At 38.5% G+C, this 22,113-nt stretch overlaps 1 protein-coding gene across 3 annotated transcripts in view; it reads right to left on the bottom strand.

Annotated features, from left to right (window-relative positions):
- FIGN (fidgetin, microtubule severing factor) overlaps nt 1-22,113 on the bottom strand; it is a 105,520-nt gene that overhangs the window by 3,994 nt on the left and 79,413 nt on the right. For all 3 annotated transcript variants that reach the window (XM_027678730.1, XM_027678732.1, XM_027678731.1), the window contains one exon: nt 1-5,658. This exon is cut by the window's left edge and continues 3,994 nt beyond it. In XM_027678730.1, the coding sequence (XP_027534531.1) occupies nt 3,410-5,658 (2,249 nt within the window). In that variant the 3' untranslated portion in view covers nt 1-3,409. The remainder of the gene's footprint in view (nt 5,659-22,113) is intronic.

The raw sequence follows: 22,113 nt of genomic DNA, 5'->3' as shown, positions 1-22,113 counted from the left end.
TCTAAGACCAGCAAATACTTAATCCTGAAAACATGATTAAAACATATTTTGTCTCTCTTCTCAAAAACAATCCTAACCTTTGGGACCCGCTCAAGTTCAGGATCGTGCTTCTGCCCTTCCTGGACCATTCTTGACAAGAAGGCTGTGAGGGGTGAAGGACCAGCAGCATGCCAAAACCTGCTCACTAGGGAAAAAGCAGGGGCTGAATGTGGGAGGAGGAAGGAAAGCAGTAAGAATGACAGGATGTGGCAGGGGGTTTAGCCAATTCAGCCCTGAATTCTGTCAAAGGAGTGGTCAGAAACCACTTGGAGAAGGGTTAAGGTGCCTCCTGTCAGCAGTTCCTGGCCAAGTTCTCACCAAATTCAACAGGTACCCTCCCAGAGCAAAGTCAAGGACAGTCGGCGGTAAGGAAAGATTCGGGTAACAATCTGGCTCTGTCTTCCTTACAGCAGCTGTGATAGGGGTGAAGTTTTTTTCTGCTGCCCCAAAGCTGAATCAAGACCTGAAGAGCATGAGCATATGTGTGTAGAACCTGCATTTGCACATCATCTCAGTTTCTGCCTACTTCTCGCTTTGGTTAACATTTGAAAAATCTGTTTCCCAGAATGACCTTTTTAAAAAGAATGACTTAAAGCTGGAAGTCAAAGGGACCATCTACAATTTTGTTTTCTTTTGGTTTGGCTACTGGATAAAAAGAGGGGAAAAAAACACTCTAGTGTGTAAGTTTTCATTTTATAAGCTGCAAAAAAATTTGTTAGGAGTACCGTTAGGAGAAACAGTTTATCAGAACTTGTCTGAGCCTTTTAAATGAGCACAGTTCAACGGCAGGTATGAAAGGCAATGTCTAAGACAGAAATTGGGTCAGCAATATGCAACAGCGTACTTGCCAGTGTGATCAATGTGAACCTAGGGCTAATGGGGACATCAGGATCTCCCAAATATGAGGATGGTGAAATGATCAGGGTGAAGAGGCAGCCCGTGGGGGTTTGGGTAAGCAGAAAGACTGGGTCATAACAAGAATCATAGACTGTAATTGCTGTTGAAAAGAAAAAAATAATAAAAAATTAAAAAAAAAGAAAAGAAAAAAAGGAAAATAAAAAAGAAAAGCAGGTGATGTACTTAAATCTTACTTTCTACATCCTTAATGAAAGGCACTGTTTTTAAAATGGTACTTTTATGCTTAAAACATAAAGTTTTAGATAGACAAAATGTTTGCCAGGAATCCATCTTAAATTAGATTTTGGTTTATTTGCTCTGTTTTTAGCATGTTCTATCTAAATATATATATATCTTAAAAGAAAAATAAAGGAAAGTAATAATCAAGAGTCATAAATTTTCAGCAATATCACAAAATCCCTCATTAGCTTTCTGAACGCTAAATGTCTCCACCGATTTAACAAAATGAACAAGGTCTGTACAATTTTTGAGAAGACAAACATGACCTAGTAACAGATTGGTATCTTTCTTCTTGGGGCTTTTCAGTGCATTTATTTAATGGTCTTGAATGTACATTACTTAAGAGAAACATTAAATGCCAGTGCTTTGCAACAGTTTTGTTACTGTTTCTTTAAAGTAAACAAACAAAAAATACATTCAAAAAGCAAGGCTGTTTTGTTCATGTGATGGCAGAGGCTTTGGGCAGCTGCAACACACACTGCTCTTGCTCAGAGACATTACCCAACATCAGTCAGCTGTCACCAAAAGAGTTGCACAGAAAGCATTAAAGGATAAAAAGAAAGAGGGGGGCCAAAGGGGTGGGGAGGGTGAACTGAGCAAAATGCCACACATGCCAGCGAGTCTTTCCAGAAGGAAGACACCAGGATATGTATATTTGGGGGAGGAAAAAGGAGGGGGTAAAGAGCACTAACACAGAGAAAAACTTGACTTCAGGGGAAAAAACAGCAGCTCTCTGAAACTTGTTTAGCAGGTTTGCATTCCTAATGTAATCTGACTTGTGTTGGTGGTGTTTTTTGCCCTATTTCTTACTTTGCTTTCCAAGAGAAACGTAACAAAACTGAGGTAGAAATAATGGTGGGCACACTTCAGCCTAAGATTTCTAATGGATGCTAAATGAATATTGCATTAAGGACAATGAAGCCGTACATACACAACAAAAACTCAACTTTACAGTTTGGGAAGGGAAGTAAATGTACTTTGAGGGTTCAGTTTTGCTTTATTTGTACTGTTTGTTTGGTCACAGTCCACTGCATTGCTATAAACAGCTCTGCAACTCATAGCTCTGCCAGCGACCTATACTGATTCTACTCCCTACAGCTTCACCAAAAAAACCTCAAAACTATGACTAGGGCCATGCAACAAAGGCCAGCTGTCACAGCTTAAGGTAATTTGCCTCTCAGAATCCTACCAAATCTTATGTTTGACTGTTTTGGATGCTAACATAAACCGATTAAGTGGCTCTTTTATTCATCTATGCACCTTCTAAACACTGTATCATGTAATTATCAAGGAGCAATATGCTGAAAACTGTTACAGTTTACCAACAAGAAAAATCACTCTGCTCTGGTTTGATCTGACAAATTGGCAAAAGAACCATTCCTGAACACGGGGAAATGCTTCTGTTTCTATTTTTAAAAACTGTAAAGCTTCAGTCATATCACACTTCAGTTTTTTCCTGGATACATTCAAAGTAATTTTCCTTGCCATTTTCCAATTGTTGAGGTAAACATACATATTTAATATAAAGTAACATTGAAGCCTAGCCTATAACTCTCAGCAGTACATAGTGCTTTCAACACATTCCTTTGAGGTACTGTACAAATCACAATCACTTTCCTGAGTTTTTGCAGACAGAACATTAAAAGAAATGAACTGCAGAAATTAAGGTCCAGATTACCATTACCCTGTTTTACCTGTTCTTAGTTTAACACCACAGAACAGACAGGATTGAGGAATACTGTTGCTCTTAGAATAGCAAAAATCTGGCTCTCTGTCGCAACACAACCGTTCATCTCTTTAGTCCAATAATGTTTGAAGTTAAAGCTCTTTATATTAGCACATGCCACCAATGTAATTGTGAGGCAAACAAAAAATAAAGCACCACTTCAGGCACTTGACAGCAACTAAATCTCAAGAACAGCAGAATGGAATCAACACACAGGGTTCATGTCCTTCTGAAATCAACCCACTTGCACCTTGCTCCTTGGTGAGTATTGTCTAGCTTGAACAGAACTGAGCATCAACATGCGCTTTCTGTCATGTGTGGCTTTTTCAGATCAGCAGCTCTTGTTTGATGCACTTTTCCTTCAAGTATACCCTGGCTCTTTAGAGGCAAGGTAAATTGTAGTCTTCCCAGTACCCTTTGCAATTTTAACACTACTGAAAAGGGTTTTCTACCCTATGTAGCAGATTCTGTGTGTGCCAACATTCATTACATTTTTTTTAAGTAGCATCACTGACTGCAACCAAACATTTTGTTCCATTCAACATATGTATCAAGCTCTTTTTGAGATATGCTAGGCTGTATCTTGCAGAAAGCATTTTCAAAGTCTTGATATGTAACTGGCCTCAACTGGCTGGGCATAATGGCTGAAAGGTCTGTGGCTGGCACGGCATGGAGTGGGCCCACCACGGCTTCCTGACACAAGTGAGCCACATCTAGTCCAGAAAAGCCTTCTGTGCGCTGGACAAGCAGTGCAACCTCCTTGTCATTGAGACAGTAATTGTGCTGTGAGAGCAGTTGTACTATTATCTGGTGTCTCGCTGTGCTGTCAGGAAGTGGGATTAAAAGTCGTTTCATGAAGTACCTTCGAAGAGATTCATCAATTTCTTCTGGTTTACTCGTGGCGCAAATTACTACTATTTGGTCCTCAGCAGAAGTCAGTACAGTGTCCAGCTGCATAAGGAACTCGGTTCTCATCCGACTTACTGGACTATGTTCTTCACTCACTTGCGAGGAAAGGAGCATATCAATGTCACTAACAAAAATCACTGAGGGCTGGCGACACCTTGCCACAAGGAAGGAGGCATGGACAATTTTTTCTCCTTCCCCTAACCACTTTGTGACAAGGCCAGAGCCAGTGATTTTGAAAAACGTGGCCCCCAGCTGACTAGCTATACATCTGCCCATTAATGTTTTGCCTGTTCCCCGAGGTCCAAATAAAAGGATGCTCCGAGGTAGAGCAGTCAGTCCATTGAATGCATCTGACCTCAATACTGGCCATAAAACCTCCTCCTTAATGACGGCCTTTACCAGATCTAGGCCAGCAATGTCGCTCCAGTCCACGGGAGGTCCTTGGTTGATAATCTCATTGGTAACAAGGTCAATGAGGTGTGTGTCAGTATTCTTCAGTTGCTCGTCCACAGAGTGGTTGGATGAGGTAGCTGCACGAAGTCCCGGGCCTTGCATTGGGTGAGGGAGGAGCTGCCTGTGCTCGTCACCGTGCTCATTCATTACTGGGGAGGTATACTTCCCAAACGAGTCACTTGATCTCGAACCCAGTGAGTTTTTAGCAGTACTATAGGATGGGGGTGTTAGAGCCCTACTGGACTGGCTACTGAATTTCCTTTGCTGTTCAGAGGACATTAGCTGCTTTGTTGGCTTAAATGCTAAGGATGATGTTTCAGCACTTCTGTCAAAACCATTCCCCCTGTTTGCATTCGAAATGCTGTTGTCTGGCATTCGATACATGGGACTCTGTGTAGATCTCTGTTGGCCATAGCTGTAATTTCCATAACTGGAGTCCATTTCTCCTTGCCCTGCCATGTAGAAAGCTTTCCTTTTGAGAGAGCTGGCTGAACTGTTTGTCAGGGCAGACGGCGCGATGGGCGTCAGACCGTGGCCCTGGTAGGAGTAGCTGGGGACAGTGGTGGGGGGCAGAGGGGTTGGAGCAGGGATTCCCGAAGGCAGGTAAGCCGAGGGTGGCGGGGCACCCCCAGGGCTGTACCCAGGGCCAACAGCGGTTTGAGGAGGATAACTGGCAGAAGGGTAGCTGTAACTGGAGAGGTTAGAGGTCCCGTTGTAGCCGGGGACGAGGGCTGGTGGTGGTGGTGGTGGTGGGGGCTGTAAAAGTCCCGAGCTATGCAGGGGAGATGGATGAGGGGATGGAAGTGCAGGTGCTGGCTGGCTGCTGTAACTGGTATGCAAGTACGAGCCGTTGTATCCTGTGGCATATTCCTGAGATGGGAGCCCCGAATGAAGACTGGGAACGGTGTGACTTCCACAGGTGCTGCTGGAGTAATTGGGTTCAGCCAAGTTACTGGCCACCCCAGGAGAGCTCCCGATGCTGGCTGAGACATCTGCGGGAGGGAGGGCTGCACTTACCCCAGCTTTGCTGGCGGTGATGACATCTGGGACACAGTTCATGGGATACACGCTCTCCGAGTTCAGTGATGGCTGCCAAGGCTCACTTTCATTCTTCCGACCGTTCACCAGCCCCGAGGGAGCTTCAGAGTAATTGCTGAGAATAGGCCGCTCGGCTGGGCCTTCCAAAATACCAGAATACTTTTCTGCATACTTTTTCAGCAGATTGGAGGCGGTCAGAGCCGAGATGTCATCGTTGGCCCAGGCATACTGGTAGGTGCGCTGCAGGTGCCCCCGGTAGGCTTCCACCTTGTGGGCAGGGGACCGGGTGGTTGAAGTGATATCGAAGTGCTGTTCTGGCCACTGGGCATGCTCCGGCGTCCACTGCATCTTCAAGCCTAGGGCAGCAGGAAACAACAAAGTTAACAGTGACCTCAGCCTCTTTCACATGTTTTTAAATGAGTTCTCAAACATACTGTCTGTAAACTTCAGCTCTCTGAAACACTGTACTTAACACCACCAGTCCTTAAAGAAAGAAAATGCAACGGCCTTATGAAGCATTATGAACTGCTTGGTTTATTACGGGCACATACACGTGTAGCCACATTTTTTGCCAATTCAGTAGGGGGTTGTTTGTTTGTATAAAAAATACAGGTAATGCTATATTTCTCGAAGTAATTAAATAAGACAGTATATTTTAAATACTCTGAGTGCAGATTTATTGTTAACATACAAGGCTCTGTCCTCTTTCATCACTGTTTCAATTTTATATTTTAACCAATATAAAAATATGAGACACAGCTGACAGATCACATCTAGGATACCTCTCTTATTTGGTACTGAACACCTAGTTAGCAGAGTATAATGCACCCTGCGCAGAACAATATGACACAGACATAGCAGGTCATTCCATAATCCAACTCTCATCTAAAGTGGTCCACGACAGTTTCAAATCTGCTTCGTGGAGTGCAGCAAAGCAATCTCCCAGGCAGCGCTCTGTCGCTTTCATCACACAAAGCCTACAACTCGGTATGAATTACAACTGGCTCCTTTCTGCCTCTCAGTTCTGTTGTTGAGGGTCTGGAAAAAAAAACAAGCATGACTTGTCTGTTGGTCTCGTTGCTTGCTCTCTCTTCCCCCCTTCCGCTTCACAGCCTCCAGGGTACAAAGAAAGAGGGTTAAAGAAAAAAATAAATAAAAAAAAAAAAGATGAAGAAAAGGAAAAGGAAATGAAGCCAAGTCCCTAAAAGTTCTGTGGCTTTCACAGCTAGCTATAAAAACCCCCCAAAACAAACAACACAAAACCAAAACAAAACCTATCAATAAAACAAAAATTAAAAAAAAAAAAAGAAAAAAATGCAAATGTAATTTTAGAGCAATTAATCTTTTAATAATGTGACGTGAATTATCCCCCCTCCTTGTGATCCACTGCATCGGGTAAGAGCAATTTACAAGCGTTAAGATAACCCCCTCCAACTCGTACCTATGCATGGCAGACACATTGCTGTGTTTTGTACAGCTGTATCAAATAGACCTCCTTAATCTCTCTCGTATTACCAAAAGTGATTTTTGCAAACAGTCTTGTGCCCTCTGGCACAGATTCCCTGATAAGGCGGAGGCCTAGTCGAAATGAAGCATCTGTGGCACTCGCTCCCCTCTGAATTACTGCAGTCTATTTTGACAGCTTCTACCCCCTCCTGTTTCTCTCCCCAACCCCTTTAGCTCTTCATTGCCTGACTCTGGCATCTGACATGGCCAGCTTAGCCTCGCTGAGCTAAGCCTAACACAGCACACAGTTTGGTAACAGAATGGCATGTTTATTCCCTTCTGACTCCCTCTTCCTTGTTTGCAAAACCACTGCACCAGACACTGGAAGTTAATTAGCAGGATGATGCTGTGCTAATTGTGTTAATTTACAAGGTTTTAGTCAAAGAGAATCATGCCAGGGCTGGCACTGCTGTCATGCTTCCGACTTAATGATTAAGAAATACTGAAAACAAGGTGGGAAGGATTGCAGTAATTACACAATAAATGAATAAAGCAACAGATTCATTTGCAATTATATTTTATTGTGGTTGCACTCATTTGCATTTGGATTATTCTTTTTTTTTTTTGATTCACGTATTTGCAAATCTCAAAATCATTTAAACTTAGGCTGAAAACTGCAAAGTACCTCTAATTGATCCTTATATTTTGTTAGTACAAGTATTGCAAATCTCACTCCACCTGAGCATGCCATTAATTACTTGTGGGTTTTTTTCTTCATGAGTGTTCTCTTTCTCTCTTTTTTCAAACACTTTGACAACTTGAGAAAAATGTCTGTTAACAATTATACAGTTATGCTACAAAAGTTAATTCAGAGAAGTGCTTTTGACAAATGCAGCTTTGAGACTGAGATTTTGGCAGATTTATTTCTTTCATTAGCATTAATATAATATTTTTTGCTAATTGTTTCTGATGTTTCAACCACTGCCTTTCAGAGGGAGTAAGTATATAATGAAATTGGGAGAAATTATACAAATCATGCAATTAAAAGATTGCATTTAAAAATACAATTTTAATGAGAAACTATCAGAAGCTTTCCAGAAATCATACTTTGTTAAATTCTGCTGGAAATCTGAAGTGCAAATCACTAAGAGCCAAGTGCAAGCAATCAGTATCTAAAATTCTTCTAATGTCATGATATTTACTACAAGCTTTTTTAAAAGGCAAAAATATGAATGTTCCTGTAACACAGAACTGCATAACATCATACAAGTTCATTGCCCCATTAAAAAAAAAAAGGCAAACAAAACAAACAAACAAACAAAACCTATCTGTGTTCTGCAATATTTGGCTTATAAGGTTACCAAAATACTGAAAGCTTCTGTTACAGAGATGCAGAACTTGAGTAGACTGATGTTTCACTACATACTAATGAACAGATGCCATGAGAAAGACTCTTTGCAAAGAATACACTAAAGCAGCAGTGAAACTCTTGAAAAAGAAGGTAAAATTGACATGGATGGAGCAGAAAACCTAGCCCGGCTCGTACTTGCACTGTAGTTAATGAATGTGCTTTTGGCACATTGTCTTTAGCTGCTTGTAAAAGAAAGGCTATTCAATTTAAAGAGATAATGCACTAGGTCAGAGTACAACAACATGTATCACACACTACCCACTTTGTAAGCTTTTCAAAATACCTTTCACAAATACTTAAAAAATTTCATCAATTGGTCTTTTTTATTTAGAATGGATCATGTGCTTTTAAAATAATTAAATTTCTAGTCACAGGGGGGAGATGTACTTAGATGGTGTAGAAATTAAATCCTTTGAATTTTATTTGTCTAGATTAATTTATTTTCCTTATTATTAGGCTGCAAAAGAATGTCAGAAAATCTAAATTATCCATTATAAGAGGAGGGGGGAAATCACATCATCAGCATCCTTTATTTAGAATAATTGCTAGATAGACCAGTAGTTTCACATTGTCATGCTATCTTTGGATATGCTCACTGCACAATAATTGAAAGTTTATTTATTGATGCATATTAAATACCAATGCATTTAACAAAGGCTGTAAAGGCAGGATTAGGCTTTGATTAGATAAGCTTAAGAGAACAGGACTGTTCTCATCCCATGAAACATGAGCATTTATTCCAGCACATCGCAATCATTAGTGTTATTTGGAAGCATAGGTTAATAGTTAACCATAAGCATATTTTTTGCTTTAGTAAGCAGTGAAGAAGTATTTACATGGAGACCAGTGGAATGGTCTGGACTGGGGGGCACAAAAAGCCATTTCCTCAATTTGATAATAATTGAGAAAGGAGCAAACTTTTGCTAGGTTTGACTCTATTTGTTAATAGTTCAAAAATTGTTCGAAGAAAGTCAAATGTCTGACTTGGGATATAAAAAGAAGAAGCTGTAGTTCTTTTTAATTATGCAAATATTTCTCTCCCTTCTCCCTTCCTGTTTGTAGCCACTTCCTCTCCATATTTTAAATTTTATTTTAATAATTGCTTTTTGTTTGAGCTGATAAATCTTCCTGCATTTCTTGTTTTAGGAATCCAAATGCTGACATAAATGTCTAAAATCAGGTAAATGAGGGCATATTTAGAGGCTGCATTTTTTATTTAAGTGTAATTTGAACTCTGACACAAACCACAGTCCTGCAGATAATGTATTTGCTTAATAACTTACTGAAAATCCAGAAGCAATGCAAGGCTGAATGTAATTTTCAAAAAAAATCTTTGCTAACTTAGGAATCCTCTGAGCTATCGACATTTTTGAACTGTGTAAAGTGTGCAGGTATGGGCTGTAAAAGGCAAAAGGAAAGGATTCTGTTCTTTAAGTACAGGTATGTACTTATCAGAGAAGTGCTTTTAAGATAAATTTAATGCATTATATAGAGAGGGAGTGTAGGCTTTTTTTGCAGTATGTATTTTTCCTTGTCCTGACAGCCTTACTATACATCCCTCTTCCATAACTCTTCCAGCTGGATCTATCTGAATTACATTTAAAGTAATTATAGTCAACAATTTCATTATTGAATTACTTTGAACCAAGTGTTTGACCATTTTTCCCCTTCTAATTTTTAGCCTGAAAATGGAAAATATAATACACAATACTTCATCATTTTCACATATAATAATTCCATATGGCAGAAGTCTACTTATATATTCAGATCTATGAATTAAAAGAAACAAAAAAAAAGGAAAAAAAATGCCAGTCGCAAAAAAATAACATTGCAATCTGAATGCAAAAAGGAACAAGCAACATCCTACACATCCTGGGCCTGATCCTGCTGGGAGCTTGAATGAGTTTGTGCATACAAAGAACCCCCCAGTGCTGGTGCCCTTAGTATCAGGTCAAACTTCTCATCCCCTTACAGGATTATATCTGTCAAAAAAGATAAATAACTAGCCTTTCCTTTCAATTTAAATACAAGAGTTTCTGTTGAAAATAGGCATGGAAATGTCCAGAAATACTAGCTAAGACCACACTAGATGAAACCACCACAAAGGATTTAGTGTCCCAACTCACCAACTTGGGTAGCAACAATGTGCTTTACACAAAGGATACTGGGACTTTAGTAAACCTCTCATCTATTTACACCTCTAATGAAATAATCAAACTAAAATTAAATCATATGCAGCTGTGATTTTCTGAAGACATCACCAGAGGTTGCATTTCACTTCCAGAGATGCTGGTGAAAAACACCTGAATGTCACAGAGCTACTGTGCACAAGGCACTAGAAACAGGGCAGCCCACCAACCTTCCCAAGCAGCCTACCAAAGTCTCAGTTTGGATCAGGGGCCTCCAACTGTTCCTTCAACATACCTGAGACAGAAGAAAATAATTCTTCTCCTCTATTCCTGCCTGTTCACCCCTGCAGTACACAGGTCCTACCTAGCACAGATCTGCAGGTTCCTTTGTAAACATCAGTAGTTCAAGCAGGTTAACTTCAGGCCTGTTGTTAATATGATCCGAGCAACTGCCTAATGTGCTGTTGAAAAAGGTTAGACTGTACCAGGAGGGAACAAGTAAATTAGATGCTTCTGATAAGTGTCCATAACAGACTGGTGGGAACACACTATTCAAGGCAGGAAACAACTCCAAAATCACAGCTCTGAGTACCACCAACTCTTTTCCCTCTAGACTTGAAAGTGGATGTGAACTTCATCACTTTGGATTGCCTACATGTTTAGCCAAAGGCCCCAAAAACTGAACTGCTACTCTCAGCCCTGTCCATAATTATTCAAGACACTGAGTGTCTTGAATACACAACAGACCATAATGATTTTAGCCAAGGGTTTTCTTCTTGTGGACATACAGATATTGGCTCTGCCAAAACAGCTATTGACTTGAATAGGTACTTCACTGGCCAATATGCCTTAAATGTCTTACTGAGCTGAAGGTGTTAGGACCTTGAACTTCAGACCCTAAATCCACATTTTAAAATCCTTCTTAAGCATGGGGCAGAGCTAAATAAATGAGTCATACTGTAACCGCTGTTCAAGATGTAGGACACACAACTCCCTGGATTTGTACCAAATCTGATAATATTTCATAAGACTGTATACTGTCATATGTCGCATAATAATAAAAATTAATTCAAGATAAAACAATTCTTTTACACTCCATTTTTTATTAATAAGCATAATTTCAGCTGTTTGAAGATAGTGCAACTGATCTCTCTTAATTGGAAACAGGAGGGATTTTGAAGAGTGGATTGAGCTAATTATGTTTTGCAGAAAAAAAAAAAAAAGAAAAGAAAATGATTCCCACATTTATTTTCTAATTACTCAGTGAAGACCTCTGCTCCAGTCCATGAGGAACTCCTTTGACGTCAAAGGACTCGGTGGGAGGATGAACCTCCAACTGAGATGCCCAGCTGTACGATCCCAACTTTGGAAGCTTTTTTCAGTAAGTGGCAGCCACAGACTCACAAAAACAGGCCTGGAAAGTGCTCTCAGCATTTTCTTGGTAGGGGTCTGTTCTTCCTCTTACTATATATGCATGCCCCGCACACCAGTTGTTGTTGGCAGCAAGCTGTCGGCAGGGTATTTACAATACAATTTCCATCTAGCAAGTTAGTGAAAGCATTTCAGTCTTTAAAACAAAACACTTAAATCACGAGTAATATGGAGGATCACATATATGTCAACAGCACTTAAAGATAAAAGCAGTAAGAAAAATGCTATATATTTTATGAGATTCTGGACCCGTTAAAAACAAAATTCCAGATGTGAAATCTCAAACTGATACATGCCCATTATTTAACTTAAATATTGTCAAATGATTATTCCTTTAAAATCACACTTTCACACCTTACAACAGTAAATTGCAATACATCTACAGCAAATGAGTTCTCTCTCTCCCAAGCCCCCTCCCTGCCATTTACATAAAGCAGTGCCTTTGATAGTCACAAAGACATTTCTGGCTAAACAGCCTTTAGGAGATCCATCAGCTTCAAAGGCCTTAAGAAACAGAAATAAGGAGAAATAATAGTCAAGAAGCAAAGAGGAACTAGGTCCAGAGATGACACTAGCATATTTTGCCAGCAGAAGCAGGTTGGATCCGTAGGCCAACCCGCAGCAGCCCACAGATGTGGCAGTCGGGGACTGCAGCCATTACTTAAGCACTCACATGACCTCCCAGGATGCTGCCCACCATGGAGGTATTGGCTTCTCTGTGGCAGCAGTCCTTGCCACAAAAACATTCTCAGTTCAGGGCTCCATCCTTGCAGTCTAATCACACTGATGCACAGTCGTCCTTACCACAAGCTAAACCATTTATGCACACATCTTGGAACCCACCTATGTAGAGAATTGGTCATATTTATGATTAATTGTAGTTTATCTTTGAAATATTTGACTTTATCAGTCTGCCCTCACTGTACTCATTTCCCCATGACACTTTTCTAAATCAACTAGAAAACACTCTGACAAAAACAACAACTGTGTTTCCTTTTAACCTATTATGATGCTTTCTCTTGGCAGGATTTAAATTTTTAAGCTGTTTTTGTCAAGTAGCTCTGAACAGTACCATGCCTTTAAAGGACCTACCATGCTTTGTCAATGCCAAATGAATAAGATCATAATAATTTCTGAGAGAATACTCACAAGAACAATAACTGTAAACAGATGTAAGCATAACTTTTATTTTAAAAAATTACTTTTTGCAGTCCAATGAATGCACACTTATAGCTATAATGTATTTTAAAAACATTTAATATACCACATAATCTGCAATTTATGCCTATATAAACATGAGAATCAATATAACTACTGCAGGATAACTAGGGATTCTGAGAAATAAAATATTCAGATGATAAAATGTAATCATGAATGAATACTTGGCCACTTGGCACAAGTATTTATGTATATTTGCAAATGCAAAATAGTTTAGATATGGAGCTTGATTGTGCTCCCACCGAAGTGCTTCTTTCAAGGCTCCAATAAACCCAACTGAAGCTTCTAAAAGCGCAGCAAAATATATACTCTCTTTTTAAGCAACAAAATAGCAGAAGTAGCCTTTTATTTGGTTTTCCTTCCAGAAGCGAAGTTTAGGGCGCATTTACCTTGAAAGAGAATAACACAGATCCTTAAAAGCAGAGCAGACAAAATACCTTCATGCCTTATCGTGTTTCTCATGTAATCAACTGAAGCAGGTGAAACACAAAACCCTGAACTTGTTTTTTAGCAAGTAAGTGAGAGGCAGAAGGAATAAATTTTCAGCACTAGGGAGACTGTTATGGAACATTCAGATCTTGACCTAAGCTCTTCTAGGAAGAAAAAATTAACATATGAAAATTATTTCTATTATTTTTCCATTTCTATTGCTAATCATCTTTCAGTAAATTGCTTCCTTTTACTCTTTCATTCACACTTAGAATTATTGCTCTGGTTCCTTACCGCAAATAAAGCATTTTTAAAACCTTTTTTTCATGTATCATAAATCCATTAAGACAATTTCCTTCTTAAGCTCACTTCCTTTTGCCAAATGAAGATCATCAGGACATACCACACACGTCCATAGGGACAGTAGAGCTAATGAATATGTATGTTTTATGTCACAACAGAGCACTCCCCTTGTTCTGCAGTATCGACCTTCTCTTATGTGAGTAAATAACAGGTGAGCACTTGCGCATGAGGATAAATGGGGTTAAAACTGCCATAAAGGGACATACTTTATTTGAACAAAGTGGGAGCACAATAGAGATTTAACTGATGCTGAATTATTTTTATATCAAGCTGTTCAAAAATGCTAGAAAATCACCTTGCCCTAAAACACAAGACCAAGTTACATAGCAAGAGTTATATAAAATATATTTCCCTCCAATTAACAGCAGCAGCACTCTGTATAAATTCCACTACAATATAATTTTCCATATATTTTTCACTCACCACACTTAAAAAAAAGTATATACGTATTTCATAGCTTTATGTAAAGCAACAGAAGGTCAATTCCAGACATTTATCTAGCCAGCCCTATTCACTTTGCAAATTTGAAGGCAAAGCTCAATTTCAGTAAGTTTCAAATAACTGTAGTCAAGTTTGACTCATTACATTCAACTAACAAAAGTGAAAAAGCAAATTTATATGGGCCAATAATATAATGCTCCAGCTTGCAACCAGGAATATTGCTTTCCTTTTAAAGGAAAAAACTACCAACATAGGAAAGGCATGAACAGTTGCTTTACTGAGATTAGAGTACCTCTGCTAATTAGCTAAATGAGAACAAATACTGATTAAATGTATATATAGAAGTAATCTGATACTAAAAAAAAAAATCCTCAACGTGTCCACAGTGTACAAACCTTTCACAAAATTTATGTTATTTATGCTTTTTGCTTTTTGGAAATCTGCACATTAATTTTTAATGAAATAGTAAAGAGATGTTGCGTCTCACACTTCGATAAAAATATTCTATAACCAGGACTGGTTGACATAGTGCATTAATTCAGTGTCCTTCACTCCTGGGACCTGTGTATAATTTAGTCCAGCCTGAAGAAAATAACTTTGATCTGAAGGCTGTAGAAAAAGCTACATATGAAATGAGTTTTGCTGGGTTTAGTGTTGTTTCTTATATACAAGACGACATATGAAGATAAACTGCTTTAGAATGCTCCTGACGTGGCTCAGGATTAAGAGCAGGGAGCTCTTAGCAGAGCTCATCCACTTTCTCCCTTTTTTCCATCATACTAGACACACACCACACACAGTTCTCTCTATAAGTATCAGAGCAGCTAGTGCTGGCATACACTGTCTTTCCAAAGAGAATATCCTATGTAAAAGGATTGTATTATTAACCTGTACACTTATTTGGTCTCTCCATTAAAAAAACAACCACCAACCAACAATGTCTATATTACAACATGAGAGATGACATTGTAAGAAGGGATGATGTTACCATATAGAACCCGAGATTTCCTCCCCAAGGTAGGGAACACCTTAGCTAAGTCATCAAAACTGTACTAATCACGCTCTTAGGGAAAACAGAGCTCCAGCACAGCTCCTTCCCGGGCTCGGCTGTGTGAGCAGCTGACCCTTCCTTTCCTTCCTGCTCCCCACAAAGCAGAGAAACAAGATTAAAAGCAGAAGCATAACCAAAGAACTGACATCCTAGAAACACTAAGCTGAGATAAATCTTTCCCCCACTTAAACCTTTCAATTATTGTATTTCACAAATTCCAAAGATTCTTTCTTGCTCACTCAATAAAATGTATCTGAATTAACGACTGAAAAATGGAATATAGCCAATTTTTTGCATGCTCTTGGTTTGGGACTTACTGTATTGTTTCCTGAGCATTTGAAAGGAACTATACAGATTGTTCAGTTAGCTTGACAAATTATCTCGGGGACAGGGAGAGGGGGAACAGAGAATTTTCTATAGACAAATATAGAAATCTCTCTCTCTATATATATATACATTTATATATTTTACACACACAGGCACCAAGGCACCAGAGAGAGAATGTCTCAACTGAGAAATTGAACTGTGTGTATGCTGATATTTGTGCCATATTCCTGGAGAGAGTGGGAAGAAAAAAACCCCTAACTCCTCATATTAGATGTTTCTCAAAAAAAAGCAAAATTCATCCTGCACCAGGAAAAGTTGTCCTAAGACACACAGTATGTCATTGAGAGGGTATACAGGCATTTTCAGAGGGCAGGAAAAAAATAAAACGCTGGTTTTAAAAATAGAAGAAAATGATAGAGCCCAGCTGATAAAATGTCACATTCCTTTGCAGCTATCACACAAATTTAGCCATTTCTGTAAACAGCCTTCAAGACACAACAAAAATCTAAACCATGTGATGATCATATCAATAACAAGCTGAGCACTGTTGATAGCTTAAATAACAATAAACTGTGTTATTTTTCTGTAATTTTATCCATAGTGTTATTGCATACGTAGTCACCTAATGATGAAATACTTTTAAAATTTGCTTCGGGGTACAGAAGTCAAGCTCCACTGATTAGCATCTCAAAGCGCACTACAGGCACACATTTGTATAGCTGAATAATAGCACTTGTGTTTGTATGCTGTTAAAAAAAAAAAAAAAAAAACAACAACCCCTTACCACCACTATTTTACTTGATGCTTGATGATGCACACTGATGAAAGTCCTTTCTCTCACAAAATATATAATATATCACAGCTAACTGTAAGAATTTCAAAGACAAGGTAGAAAGGTAACATCACAAAAAGGAGCCAAAAAAGGGGTTTTAGTGCCAGTACAAGATACTTAGACCCCAAGGTTCATGGGCTTGATTCTTCTGTCACTTCTCTGGTTTGAAGTCAGAAAAACCACTGAAGTTTACAATCTCTTGCAAAGGAGATATACGTGCCCCACTTTTTACTTTTAAGGCAACAATTATTCAGCAGGTAATTACATAAATGATATTTTATTCACCAGTATTTGGGGTTTGTGCTATGTGTTTAATAAAAATTCATCACAGAAAATATTTCATTAAAATCTAGATAGAGAGTTCTGATATTCGCTGCACTAGCTCAGTTTCTGATTAATTTCCTATAACTAATTAGGTGGCATTCAAACTTTATTGAATGTGAACCTTCTTAAAATTTCCTGAAAACTAACTGGACAGCAGTCTGATTTCAGCCACACTCCGAGACTCCAACAACCGCTTTCAGCAGCACTGCATCCTTCCATGTGTGCCCCTCTTCTGCCATTTCTCCAGGCATAATTCAATATAAGATTTTAGTTATAAAACGCTACATCTAATTTTGGGTTAAATAATATTAGAAAAGTGCAGCCAGATAAATTTAGTATTAAAAATGCCATACAGGAACATTAGAATCTTACTAAGTATTCAGCAATTATAAGCCTAAATTATTTTTCTATTAACACTTCTCTTTTCATCCAGAATATGTAACACATAGGAATGACTTAAAAGAAAGCTTAACATTAATATAGTTAAACACACTTAGCACCAAAAATTAGGTTCATAAACAAATAAATATTTACTGAAATATTTTATATCAGTAGTAAAAATTTCTTATGATTTGTTTTTATCCCTGAAAAAAAAATTTTTAAGTTGAAACAAAAAGGTTGAATTATCAGGTACTGCGAAAGCTGTGGCAGTTTTGCAATTGCATGTAAAAGATTTACAGATCTGTAAAAGATTTACAGATAACAACTGAAAGGTGCATTACACTAATCAGAGGAATGCATAACCTCTGCAAAGCAGGTAGGAGTGAATCATTTTAATTTTCTCTCGTCTTACAGCTTTATGTTATTACGCAAGGGAAGAAGAGGAAACCTAAATATGACCCTATTTAGATATACTAACTGAAAACCCTTTGTAGAATTTTTAAGCAAACAGGATTGTGCTTCCAATGCTGCCCATCTAGTTTTCCAATGTGTTAAATTGGACGGCTACTTGGACAGCTCTCTATTCATTACTGAACTGTGGAAAGGAAATACAGAGGTGGCATTTTCCTTTTAAACCATCTAATGCCTTGTAGCCAGATTCCAAAGCATCAAGGAGAGATTTCTTTTTTCTTTTTTTCCTTTTTTTTTTTTTTTTGCAAGACAAGCTGTCGTAATTGAAATGAAGTCTAATCAGACTCATTACTGTTTTCAGCAATTTGCACCACCAAAGATGCTTATTAGGTAACAGTGTTTAATAAACCGCTCTTTAGAAAACTACCAGTAATGAGCTCTTAACAGCCAATCTTTAGCGTGAATGTAATGTGAAAAGTGTTCCTAGCACTGAATAGATTTTCACATTTAGTAGTGTCATAATTAAGCTCAAGGAATTGGTAGCTGTGAAGATAGACTTACTGCTATATAGACTTTTTTTTCCCCCTGAAAATATATTTGAAAATACTTGGGGTTCAATATTTCCAGAGAAGATTTTAAAACTGCTTAAAAGACTGCTAGGCTGGATTAGGTCTATAAATGGTACTTAATCAGAGAGTATTTGGGGAATGCACAGAGTACTGCAACTCCGGTATCATCTACCAAGCATGCATAAAGTTAATTCCACCTAGCTTTGTTTGACTGCTCTTCCATCACTTAACAATTTCCAGTCATTAATATACAAATAATAAATGTTGTTGGCACCAGCTGAATAATAATGAACAAAAATTGCCAATAAAAGGAGATACTTGAAGAAACACTTGTCAGTTCTCCTTCCACAGTAACAGCTGAAAACGGTTCAGAAAAAAACAGAGCAAATTGCTTGGTTTCAAAAGAAAATTATGGATGTCTAATATATGTATATATTTACACACACACATACATACGCATATACAGCTAATGCTGTTTCTCCTACGTTTCTCATACCATCAACTCTTGGTACTAACTTAGCACCAAAAAAATCCAAGTTCCTAATGTAAAGAACACCACATGTCCGAAAATGTAATATTGTGACATACATGATTCATAAAACACAGCCACCCGCAAGAGATAAGTTTTCACCAATAGAGGGTTTAATTTAACTAGACATACACCTTGCTGCACTACCCATATCAATATTACTAACAAATGCTGAAAGTGGCAAAAAGAAAACAAATTGCATGTATAAACTCTAGCTAATGAAATATCCAGAGTGAATCTTGAGGAATAGCTGCTGTTCTCTCATATGATTGATTTAGGCTTGACATAATATTTAAAGTTATGAATAAGAAATGACCAAGACTACTTTTTTCTCTTCCACTAGGAGAAATACATAGGGATGTAAATATTGTTTTGCTTACTAGAGATTCTGTTGGACAAGGTTTGTGCTGGTGGCCTTTCTTTTGGAAAGAAGTGCATAAACAAGAGTAATCAATAGTGAAACCACCAACAAAATGAAGACCAAATCTTGAACCAAGATTTTTATACCAGAATTCCATGTTAAGATGTTAAGTAGAGTTCCTTTACTAAATGAGTGCTCTCATTACATCTTTTATATATCTTAACCCCCAAACTTCAGTAGTCCTAAATGCAGCCTCTAAGCATCCGTATCGGTTTGCAGCTTTCTGAATCAATAGAACAATGAGAACTGAGACTACCAAATTAATGCTAGTTTCATTTGATTTTGTGGTATGTGCTTCTTTGCACTACAAAGTGGAAAAAGGAAAAAAATCCCAACACAACCCCACATCCAGAACTCATTCCCAGATGGGTTTTTGTAGCTTTCAGATCAAAATATCTTCCACTTTCTTAAGTCTGAATGTGAATTTTTACTTAGATCCAACATTTTAGTGCTGCTGCTGCTTATCCTATCATGCAATTCCAAAGTCTGCACCTTTAAGTCACACACTTAGCTTCTGCTCTTTGCAAAATAACATAACATAATACACAATAAAATAAAATAACACAGACTCCACAACTGCTTTGGACTGCCTCCTCTTACACTTGTGAATAATGCATTAAACTTCACATCATTTGTGAGTGACAACCTGATGGTCTAAGATGCATAACATGCATTTTGTACTGTTGATTTTACTAAGCGCAGATGCTCCGAAGCATCAATTGTTCATCAGTAAGTCCTTCAATATCATACATTATGATATTTTTTGTAGTTTAAAACTGAGGTTGACAGAAATGTAGCATCCACAGGATATATCTTAGGCATCATTATAAAACTATGGTTACCATCCTTTCTTACTTCTAACAAAAAATTAAAGCAGGGGGGAACCTTCAGTGTATTCCTTCTGTAGCCTAGCACTACCACAAAAAAAAAACCCTAACATTTTTCTGCCTCAGATCCATCAGTATTTTATCAAGTCTACAAAACACCAGTCTATTCATCTAAGATGCTGACCCCAAACAACACCTGACTTTTAATAGAACTTGAGACTTTTCCTTCTGATATCTCTAGGCCTGCTTAGCCTGGTCACAAAAGTCTTATCTGACTCTTAGAGGAGTTTCCATTGAAGAACTGGGACCTCCCAAATTTTACACTACTCTGAGGTGGAGTGTCATATACACATGAGTACGGACTAGCATGAGAAATTGTAAAAGTACAGGAAATCAAAGAAGGACGTAAAGCTACAGGGGCAGGTTAAACTCGAGGCAGAATTTGCCTCAAAACACTGACTTGGCAAGAAAGAGCAGTAGCATCCTACAAACAGGACAGTGAGAAGAACCTTCAGATCCACATTTAGGATGCTGCCATCAGCCAGAGCTTTCATGGTGTAGATATTGAGGACTCTCCACAGGAGCATGGCCAAACGGGAAACTACAGCTCTAGTGGGAATGTTTGCTTCATCAAAACCAGAGTTGAGCCCTGGAGTGGCTTGTCTCCGAACAGCTCCACCAAAAGATAGCATAAAGAGCAGAAACTTGAGTCCATGTGAAATGTACTGCATCTTCTACAGTAATATAGACGCTTTCTTTTCCATCAACCAAATTACACTATTATAGCCTACCTTCTCCCAGTTAGGACCCAGCAGCAACCACAGTTTGCCCTTCAGCAAAAGGTACTACGAACAATTTTAGGGTACCTTTAAGTACAGAACACCTCAGATTTGTCTGTTCTCTTTTCTCTCTCACTTTATGGCAGTTTTCCAGTACATAAAGGGGGCCTGGAAGAAAGCTGGAGAGACACATTTTCCAAGGGCATGTAGTGACAGGACAAGGGGGAATGGCTTCAAATTGAAAGAGGGCAGGTTCAGATTAGATATTAGGAAGAAATTCTTTATTGTGAAGGTGGTGAGACACTAGAACAGGTTTCCCAGGGAACCTGTAGATATCGCACCCCTGGAGGTGTTCAAGGCCAGGTTGGATGGCTCTTTGAGCAACCTAGCAACCCGGTCTAGTGGAAGGGCATGGCATTGTCCATGGTAGTGGGGCTGGAACTAGGTGATTTTTAAGATCCCTCCAACCCAAACCACTCTATGACCTTTTTTTTTTTTTTTTTTTTTTTTTTGGAGTACAAAGCAGCTTGGATGAAATATCATATGAAATTGTTTCACTGGGTGTTCTGCATTGGTTTTCTCAGGCCATTTTAAAGGAACAAAAAACCCTCAAACCCAAAAATAAACTCAATTGTTCCAACATAAGCAACCACTTGCCCGAACAACTGCATACAAACCACCTCTGCAGACTGCCGAGGTTACTGTTCTATTATGACACATTTACAAAAGCTACATAATAGATTAGTTGCAGCAGATGAGAACATTTGTCCAACAGAACTGCAATCCTTTGTATTATGGCAGACAATATTCCCTGTACTTCAGATTGGTTTAAACACACAGACGTGCCTCGTAGATGTTTCTTTAAAGGTAGAGCAGTCTAGTACACAACTTCCCTGAATGAAATTGCTTATGGAAATTAAGGAGGCTAAAGGAACACTATCAGGTCCTATTCAATACAGCTGTAGGTTTGTCTGGGGGATGGGGGTTAATAAAGGAAATGCATGTGTAAGTGAGGAAGACATTTGCAGGCTTTGGAGGGATTGGGGTGAGCACAGCAGAATCTAGCAGTTCTTGTCTTTTATTTTTCATTGAGTCTATTTTCTGCTTCTCCACTATAGAGCTTTCTATTTATTTTAGCATAACTCTGTATCTTTGTCATTAAACAATCAAGTTCTAATAAAAAAACATAATGCAAACAGCCAGTTGTGTAATGAAAAACAACACAGGGTTGAAGGGGGTTCCTGCCTGATCTCAGCAGCAGATTAGCTTATGCCCTGCAGCACAACATGGGAAATATGTTCCTCACTATTACAGTTTTGATTCTGCATTTGTATTTGTGGGTTTTTAAAGAGACACAATATAGAGCTTTGGTTCAGAGAATGTCTCTCTTTCCATAAGTACATATGTATAAAGGTACACATATATTTATTTCACCTCCCAGAGCAGAGATGACGTTTCTCTCTAGCAATGGCCCAATGTCTAGTCTGGAATC

This window comes from Neopelma chrysocephalum, unplaced genomic scaffold (assembly GCF_003984885.1).
Source record: "Neopelma chrysocephalum unplaced genomic scaffold, ASM398488v2 Primary Assembly neopelma1_44, whole genome shotgun sequence".
Taxonomy (NCBI): Eukaryota; Metazoa; Chordata; class Aves; order Passeriformes; family Pipridae; genus Neopelma; species Neopelma chrysocephalum.
Note: the sequence above shows the minus strand (reverse complement) of the source record. Positions and strands in the feature narration are given on the sequence as shown.